The 9,631-nt window shown below is 53.0% G+C and overlaps 2 protein-coding genes across 2 annotated transcripts; one reads left to right on the top strand and one right to left on the bottom strand.

Moving 5' to 3' along the window:
- Positions 1–2,098: 2,098 nt before the first annotated feature.
- COCVIDRAFT_17708 (hypothetical protein) lies at positions 2,099–2,413 on the bottom strand (the record flags this gene model as incomplete). The annotated part of the gene is made up of 1 exon (XM_014699116.1): positions 2,099–2,413. One exon carries the CDS (start codon positions 2,411–2,413, stop codon positions 2,099–2,101), a length of 315 nt encoding a protein of 104 aa, XP_014554602.1.
- Positions 2,414–4,167: 1,754 nt separating this feature from the next.
- On the top strand, positions 4,168–9,599 carry COCVIDRAFT_28364 (hypothetical protein; the record flags this gene model as incomplete). Its single annotated transcript, XM_014699175.1, has 5 exons — positions 4,168–4,324; positions 4,384–4,707; positions 4,772–4,944; positions 5,019–8,963; positions 9,012–9,599. 5 exons carry the CDS (start codon positions 4,168–4,170, stop codon positions 9,597–9,599), a joined length of 5,187 nt encoding a protein of 1,728 aa, XP_014554661.1.
- Between the last annotated feature and the right edge of the window lie 32 nt (positions 9,600–9,631).

Genomic DNA, 9,631 nt, shown 5'->3' with positions numbered 1-9,631 from the left:
GAAGGAAAAAAAAGAAAACGAGAGATTTGGAGAGATGAGGAAAGACACATGTTTGTGCGTTGTCGAGAAGAAGCCCCGCCCCTAAAAAAAGAAAAGAAAACGTCATATCGATACGTAGCGAAAAAAAAGGTCATATCTTCTCTCTCTCTCTCTCTCTCTCTCTTTCTCTCTTTCCCTCTTTCTCTCTTTCCCTCTTTGCCCCACGTAGATAAAGGCAAATACGATATATACATATAATAAGATCCTTCACATATAAGGCTCCAGATCATACGAGAAGGATTTAAACTTTCTCTTTCTCCACTCACGTTTAAGCGAATCACCCAAAAGTTTCCGAGTCAGGGGTAGGGGCGTATCACAAAAAGTGGTGAGTAAAAGGATCCGTGGGGGGGTTTAGGAACCAAGAGTCTTTTTGAACTATTATGCTCGCATACTACTTTCTGTGAAACATGTGATAGTGTTGGTGGGGTTTGAGTCATGGCGAGATGATTTAGTGGTTCGGGTTGAGTTTCCTTTGCTATTCCGTACGTACGAAAGAGCAATGGGTTATGGTCGGGCTGTTTTTGTTAATGTCCGGGGGGGGGGGGGTCCACTTGCCCCTCCTGATAGCAAGTCTCGTTTAGGCATGTGAATGTATGTACGCGTCGTTTGGGCATCTGAAGCATGTTGTGCCCGAGTGTTCCAAAAAAAATAATCATCACATACTTTTCTTTTACAGTTAAGTAAGTACTTTACACAACTTCCTTGGCGATCCACGTGCGACTGAAACTTGGCAGGTCAGCTTTCCTAAGCAACAGATTATGCGAGATGCGATTACGTAGTTGTCATCCTTCCCCACCCCCTTGTTACAGTTCGTATGGTCGGAACAGAGAAAGATTATGTAATTGAAAAAGACTGGGGGATGCCAGACATGCAAGAAAAACCTGACACACAAAGGGAGAGTGTAGCAAGGCACGAGTCGTGGCAGATATACCACTTCAAACCTTATTTAATGGATAAGGTAGCAAAAAAAATCGGAGTTACTATTGTCATGCAAAACGCATATAAAAAAAGGAAACAGGGCGAACGAAGGTGGGGCATGAAAAAGCGGAAAATTCACGGTAGTTGTCCAAAAGACGTTGAGTGGACTGGGGACCTGGGCGGGTATCCTGCGTCGATCCACGACATCACGTCAGTAGTAAGCTTTTTTGCTATGATAGGCGAAAAGTGGGAGGCCTTGAACCAGGGGGGGGAGGTTCGCAGACATGCACGTCGAAAATGAGGGTCCTCTTTAGAGGGGCATGCAGGTCCAAGTCATGACTTTACAGAAAGAGACATGGTTGACCGGGGTAAGCTACCTTTACCCCGCACCCAATGAAGTCGAGGGCAAACGAAGGGCGAGTAGGTGTCTGCGCAGCGATCGGGGCCTGGATCTCTGTCTCTCTCTCTCGCATCTGTTTAGAATCGGAGGAGGGGTGCGTATTCGTACGTGTGCAGCAGCCAGAGCCGGGTAAATCGGAGTGGCTTGAAATCTCCAGATTCTTGCAGGTTTCAAGACGGAGCGTTGTGGGCCGGGGGTTGCGGCATGCAGGTTGCGTACTTGGCTCAAGTAAGTACATGCCGTCAGTAAGGACGTTTGGGAACTCATGGCCTCTCGTGGCCTGGACAAGCTTCAGACATGGAACGCGGGCGGGGTCCGTCCCGGGCTTGGGCTTGCCGAGTCGAGGATAAAGAAGATGGAAGCTTACTGTGTGTCTTGTGCCTTTGTGGTAATCAGCCTGTACGCGAGAGTTGAAACAAACGGATGCAGTGTTTCGGTCTAGCACTCGGTAGTATTCCCTCGCTTTTGATATGGAACCGTGGCACAGTGCGCGATGTGCAGAAAGCAGGTTGCGGAGTGGATGTCGGTCGACATGGCGCAAGCATGCAAGGACCTATATTAGGCTGGTGTTATTACACTAGGTATCCACACGTACATAATACTGTATGTACAGTGCAAACTAAGGCAGACATCAGGCCAGCAATAAAGCCAAGTCTGGTTAGATGGCAGAGTTGTAAACGGCCGTCTGTCCTAGAACAGGCGTTTGGCTGAAACTAGCCTTTGTCTGATCGCAGGTCACATTTAATTTCCACTTGGATGGGATTGCCATGCAGCGCTGGATATGGTGTATGTTTGTGAATGTATCAAGATATGCTCGGGACGACGCGTCAGTAGGCCGAGCAGCTGGCTGCTTCGGGGTTGTACGCAAGGTGAGTTGATTGTGTTCACGAGGCTAAAGGCGTTGGGCTGCAAGAGTTTGATGGTTGCGGGATCAGGTAGCCGTGCGAGGGCGGTAGTTGCCGAGGCGAAGTTTGTGGTCGCGATGGTTTTGTCGCGCAGTGGAGCGGGCAGCACGTGGCTGGCAACGTTTAGAGCGCGGGCTTCCAACTGGGGCATAGTGAGGCTGCGGCTAGCCACACAGTCACATTATTGCGCCGACTGCACTTGCACTCGTGCAATCGGACGACCAGGCGGCGGAGATTTACATGGCAGAGTCGGCCTGCGTTTGGCAGGTTGAGCAGATGCAGCAGAGATTGTTTACGCCATATGCCGGAGAGTAACGATAGGGGTTTAATAGAAAGGGGGAGGGATAGCAGCATGACTATCGACGGCACTGGCGCTGGCAGCAGACGCTAGGAACAGGGAAAGGGCCAATGGATTTGGACGGCTTGTTGCATGAGCGAGGGAGCTGGGAGGGAGTCGAGGGGCGGGCATGGTCAAGGGCACCGGAGGCTTTTGTTTTTGAGGGCCATGGTCGTATATGTCACTAGAGTACGAGATACTTACAGCCACCCGCCCTTCTTGTGTTGGTACGTAGTGTTCGCACGGGGTTGGCGCAGCCTCGTCACGCAGCTTGGCTAAGCGACAGGAAACGGCTATGTCGGTTGCAATTTGGGTAGGATTGGCCGAGCTGAAACACGCTACTCTTTGATGATTCTACGAGTGTACGAGGCTGACAGCGCGCAGACGCGACTCGAGATGCAGGCCAGCTCCGGCTCGTTCAGCAGGGCGAAGACGACTCTGACAAGATCTGCGGGCGCGGGTGCCGTGTGTGGCCAGGAGGCGAGCACGATGGGCCATGATTGCTACCGTGTCGGGAGCAGTCGGCCGATGCATGAAGAGCATCTGCCAGTGTTATATGCTCGAGCGCCTGGGTGACATGACAATCCGAATGTCAGCGTCGTGGGCTGGTGCTGGTGCTATCGCTAGCCAGGCGTCGGTTGGAGGCGTATGGGTAGTAGTGTAGGCGAGCTAGTTCGCACGTGGGAATGGTGGTGAGCAAGTAGTAAGTGAGTAAGTAGTAGATGGTCGTCGGAGCCAATGGCCAGTGTCAGTCAGTGTCGAGCCGAGCTGGCGGCAGAGGATAGGTGAGGGCGTGGGTGGGCTGGTGCGGCGTGGTGGATTACCATGTAGTGTGTCTAAGTACTTTAGTATATCCCAAGCCGTGCATGGGGGCGGGCAATGGGCAATGCAAATGCAGCAGCAAATGCAGGCCGGCGGAGCAGATGGGCCTGGCGGGCTGCAGGAACAACGGCTGCTGGCTGCATTCTGCTGCTTGTAGTAATGCTTATGGACCCGCCGCCGCGCGGGCAGCGGACAAGGCGCGTCCACATTCACGCCGAGCAGCAGGTCAGGGTCCTGGCCTCTTCTACTTCGGGGCGCCCTCTGCATGGTTCGGGGGTGGGTGCTGTCAAAGGCGCGCGCTCCCCCTGGAAATCATCTGGCGCTAGGGGGGGGCCTTTGTCGCTCTGATGACCCGCGCCGAACCCTACTTGCTTTGCTTTTCTGTCCTCTGGTCTTCACAAGCAGAATAATTCCTTCTTCACTATTTCCCCCGCGGCCCTCGCTCTGCTGCTGTCGCCGCCGCCTTTGCTGCTGCTGTCGCTGCTCTGCTCCACAGCCTGCATAGTCGCGGCCTGCGCTCCCCCATCGCGCTCCACCTTGACCACCACCACCCCGTCTACTACTTACCTCTCACCACCCCAAACCACTACGCGGATGCCGGCCAGGGCCACTACAGCGCCTGTCCTCCCCTCCTCGCTCCGTCCACTTGCACTCACCCCACAAGTATAAAACAAAACTTCGCCCTCCCGCCACACCGTGCTGCACACCACTCCTTCACTTCTCACGGCGCTGCCGCGGCCGCTCAAATGGCCACTTCACCACCAGGCTCGCCCGCCAACGGTGTTACGCGGCCCATGAGCGCCATGTTGCGCTCCAATCGCAGTTCCAGCCGTATGAGTATCAGCAGCAAGCCTGGCGAGAGCAAGGCGTCGGATGAAGACAGCAGGACCGCCGTCAAAGTTGGTAGGTGCCCCCCCCACGGTCCGATATGCATGCTGCCCACTAACCACCCTCTAATGCAGCTGTCCGCGTGCGTCCTGCACTTCAGCATGGAGATCCTGGCTACGAACTCATTCCTCAACGATTTCGCAATGCCTTGTGTCACGTCACTTCACCCTCGAGCCTGACTGTAGATGCGGCTGGAGGCAAGAAGGTCTTCATCTTTGACCGTGTCTTTGACCAGGACATTAACCAGGAGGGCGTCTTCGAATATGTTGCAGACAGCGTCCATTCTTTCGTTCAGGGCTACAATGTCTCCATTCTTGCCTACGGCCAGTCTGGCGCTGGAAAGTCGTACACAATGGGCACCACGGGCCCACGAGACCAAGCTGATCCCGAAGTTATGGGTATGTTTAACTTGCCAACGCACTCTTGACAAAAAAGACAATGTGATACTGACTGCGCATCTAGGTATCATCCCTCGCGCAGCCGCATTGCTGTTCGACAAACTCGATGGATCCAACAAAAGCGCCGGCTCCGGCATTCGCGCTCCAAGTCGTTTATCTGGAATTCAGAACTTCACTGCCAAGTCTTCAACATCGCAGGCGAATAGAAACTGGCAGCTGAGGGCCACGTATGTAGAGGTAATGACCCCTCAGCCGAACAAAAAAGGAAAAAAAAGTAAAGTTTTTAAAAAAGCACGCACTGACGCAAGCAGATCTACAATGAGCAACTTCGCGACCTGCTACTACCCGAAAACGTAGCTCACGGCGAGCGACCTCAGGTAAACATCCGAGAGGACCGTGATGGTCGCATTCTTCTCACTGGACTCACCCAAATACCCGTAAACTCGATCGATGATTTGCTCGGTGCTCTCAACTTCGGCTCCTCAATCCGGCAGACTGATGCGACTGCTGTCAACGCCAAATCGTCGCGCTCCCATGCCGTCTTTAGTCTGAACCTAGTCCAGAAGAAATCTTCGCCAACAACAACAACAACATCAACCCGCGAGAAGCGCCGGTCCGTGCCCATTGAAATGATGTCTGGCTCCAGCGAGAGCTGGGTAACTGTGGATAGCAAGCTCCATTTCGTCGATCTGGCGGGAAGCGAGCGGCTGAAAAACACAGGGGCGCAGGGCGAGCGCGCCAAGGAGGGTATTTCAATCAACGCAGGTCTTGCAAGTCTGGGAAAAGTTATTTCGCAACTGTCGGCACGTTCTCACGGGGGCTATGTTTCGTACCGCGACTCCAGGCTTACGCGCCTTCTGCAAGATTCGCTTGGCGGTAACGCTATCACATACATGATCGCTTGCGTCAACCCAGCTGAATTCCACCTAAGCGAAACCCTGAACACGGTCCAATACGCGCAGCGCGCCCGTGCTATCCAAAGTAAACCCCAGATTCAGCAGGTCCATGACGACAGTGATAAGCAAGCCGCTATTGACCGGTTGCGAGCCGAAGTTCAATTTCTCCGAGACCAGATACGACTATCTGAGCGTGCGGATAGAAAGAAGACCAGCCCCCAAGAGCGCGCTGAGCGGCAAGACGAGCGTGAAGCCGAGCTTCAGAATCAGCTACTGGATATTCAGGAAAACTACAACGCCTTAAGCGCGCGTCACGCTAAGCTTATCTCCGAGATCACCAAAGCACGTGACAACAGCGAGACGGAAACGCCTATGCTCAAGGATGCTATCGGCGACTCTGCAGTAGAACGATTGAAGAGATCAAACTCTTTCGCCGAGGCCGTCGAATCCGTTGTCCTGGAATACGAAAAGACTATTCAGACGCTGGAATCATCTCTCTCCAACACGCGATCTACCTTGTCAACCCATGAAAGCGATTTGTTGGAAAAGGAGACTCGCATCGCCATCCTCGAGAGCCAGAATCAGCATTTGCAGTCTCGTCTCCAAAAGGCAATGGAGCGTGACGCCAACAACGAAGAGTACGTCCAGTCGCTCGAACGTCAAATCGACTCCTCGGTCAATGGCATTGAGAAGAACGACACCGTAATATCTGAATTGCGCGAAAAGCTGCAAAAAGCTCGCGAGAACGAGGCCAGCAGTGAAGAGTACATCTCTACATTGGAAGAGCGCCTCGCCGAAAACGAGCAAGAAACCGAGATGATGAGTCGTGAGATTGAGCGACTCAAGCATGTTGTCGAAAGACAACGTAGTGTGGCTAAACTAGACAACTTGCTCTACGAACTCGACAGGACGGATACAAAAACCGAAGAAAACCATGTCAATGGTCACTCCAAGACGCCTAGTGATCCCTTCATCGACAAGCACACCAACCTCGAGAGGCGAGTGACCACTGACAGCATGCACCAATTTGGTACTCCTATCGATGCCATTCCCGAGGAGGCTGGTAGCGAACGTCCCCAGACCGCCAGCACCGCTGCTCACCATCCTGATGCCGATGAGCAAAAACCCGATTTTGCTGTCAAAGCCATCTCCAACGATGGAATCCGTGACGATGCCGACGATGGACCATCGAGCCCTGCACAAGTCCGCTTCGTTCACGACAAGCTTGACACAGTCACACAAGAGTTGCTTGATCTCCGTGTAGAACACGAAGGGACACTCCAAGACTACGAGAAGCTTGCCAGCAAGTACCAGGAGGCTTTGCGCACTTTGGCAGCTCTTCAAGACTCTGTCGATGAGGCGCGTCACCACGTTGCGTCATCTGCACCATCTTCTCGGCCGACGTCTTTTTTATCAAACGCGGGGGTGAATGGCCTCACAGCAGAGGATGGACAACCTTCGTCCTCGCGTACCTTGTCTGCGGAATTGTCCTTAGCGGAGTCTGGCAGTACCAGTATTCCAGACGAGGGGACGGAAGTTGGCCCTGATGAGGCCACTCCGAGACGAGCTTCAGTCGCCTCTCTGAGCCAAGAGCAACACATTCCTGACACTGTCCTTGTTCAGGAATTGAAGGCTTTGAAGCTACTGCAGAATGAGAAGGAAGAGCGCATTAGTGAGCTCCAGCAGACTTACGCTGAGCTACAAGAGCAGCACCAAGACACTCTCGACTACGTCGAAGAGCTCAAATCAGAGATCACCAAGGCTCAGCTGAACCGTCCAGCTTCGCCATCAATGCACATGATCCGTCGAAAGTCGAGTCAAGCAGTCCTTGCAAACGACCGCGCAAACCGTGCCGTTTCCTCTCTTCGAAACCTTATGCTGGACAGGTTGGATGAGGACGAAGACGCCATACAGACCTTTGAGCTCAATCTCAACACAATCATGTCCGAGATTCAAGTACGCTCAGATCGAGTTCAGGATCTGGAGTTTGAGGTTCAGTCCATACGCAAGGAGATGGAAGGCAAAATGACTTTGATCAGTGGTTTGACAAAGGAACGCTCTAGCTTGAAGGCTGGATCTCCTCTTGACATCTCTATTGTTGCTTCAATGCAGGATCAGATGAAGCAAAATGAGGACCATATCCGAGAGTTGAAGGACTCGCACGCTCAGCGGGAGCAGGAGCTCAAAGCTCAAATTGAGACACTCAAGACATCTGCCAAGCTTGGCGCATCATCGGAGGACCTGCTCTCACACCGACAGATGCCAGATACCCCTCGGACAACCAACGGTGATGGCGAGTCCGACGAAGATGCCGCTCGCCACCATGAACTCATCAAGCTTAGTGATGAAGCTGCTCACTGGCACTCTAAGCACCTTGAGGCTATCGAAGCCACCAAGGCCTCGGAGAGGCAGCATGTTGAAACTGTTCGTGAGCTGGAATCTGCCAAGCAACGGCTTGAAGTAGACCACGCTCTACGCTTGTCTGAGATCGAGCAGACAAGAGGTGCCGAAGCCGAAGCCGCTTTGCAACAAGAGCGCTCCAAGCACGCTGAGATGATTGCTGCATTACAAGCCGAGGTGGACGAACACAAGTCTACAGCTTTGAACAACGCTGCTCGTCTTGCCGAGCTTGAGGAGTCACATACCAACATTGTCAGGCAATTCGAGGAAGACTCACAGGCCCGTTCACTTACCGAGAAAGAACTCGAGACCCATCGATCTCTTGTCACCAACCTAGAAAGACAGATTGAGGAGCACAAGGCAGCAATCGAGTACCATCAACAAGGCATGGACTCTATCCAGAAGACACACGCTGCTGAGCTCGAGAAGCTCACATCAGAGCTTACTACTCACAAGGAGACAGCATCTTCTCTGGAGGCTGATCTTTCTAAGGCGAAGACCGAGATGGAGACGCTACTTCAAGGTGTTTCGGAGGCCTTGGGCGAAGAAACAGACATCAGCACCATCCAGTCTCATATCGAAGCGTTGGTCAAAGAGCGCAAGTCAATTGCCAGTCGACTAGATGAAGCTGTCAAGGACCTTGAATCAGCAAGGAAGGAACTTGCAGATGCTACCAGCACCATCAATAAGCTCAAGGGCAACCTCAAAGAATTTGAGCTTATCAATGCCGAGACGTTGAAAGAGCTTGAGAAGGTCAGCGAGAAAGAGCTCAAGAGTGCTCGTCTTGTACAAGAACTGGAGGACCAGCTCAACCAGAACTGGGACCAGCATGAGGCTGCCAACAACCGACTCTCTGCTCTGCAAACTGAGCGCTCTCGCGAGCTTCAAGATGCTATGACCCACAGCGAGGAACTCGAAAAGGAAGTACAGGAATCACGCATCAAGATTGCGCTTCTAGAGGTAAGCTCAACCGCATTCCTACCCATGGGACATATCTAACGTGACTAGTCCCAACTTGTTGATGCAAAGCGCAACTCTGCCCGTGTATCCATGGATCCCCGCGAGGACCTTCAACGATCCAACTCAAACAACTCCACCGCGCGCAAAAACGCTGCACACACGTCCTTGCCCTCACCCCCGCCAGCCATTCCTCTTCCCCCTCTTCCTCCTGGCAGTCCGCCACCCCAAACCAATGCACCTTCCCCTCCTACCTCGCGTCACCAAAGCAAGGACATTGCTCATGCTCAGTTGGTCGAGGACCAGGAAGCTCGTATTCGCACCATTGAGAAGCATCTCTTTGCTGAGAAGCAGCTTACAGCCACCTTGGAGGATGCTTTGACTGACCTCGAGGCCTCCAGCACAAAGACCAAGGCTGATCTGGATCAATTCAGGAAGAAGTGCGCCACTCTAGAAGAAGAGCTCAATGTTATGCGCAAGGAGCGCAGCGCAGCACGCCACTCTCTTCAAGCTGTTGAGGAGGAGCGCAACGCCCGTCTACGTGTTGAAGCTGAGCGTGCTCACCTGGAAGCACGCATGGCAGCTCTTAACGACGCCCAAAAGAAGGGCAGGAAGAAGGGTACACTCAACTGCTTCTAAGCTCCTTCATCCACCCATCCCACACCTTTATC

Source organism: Bipolaris victoriae, assembly GCF_000527765.1.
Source record: "Bipolaris victoriae FI3 unplaced genomic scaffold scaffold_66, whole genome shotgun sequence".
In the NCBI taxonomy this organism is placed as follows: domain Eukaryota; kingdom Fungi; phylum Ascomycota; class Dothideomycetes; order Pleosporales; family Pleosporaceae; genus Bipolaris; species Bipolaris victoriae.
This window is presented reverse-complemented; position numbering and strand designations above follow the sequence as displayed.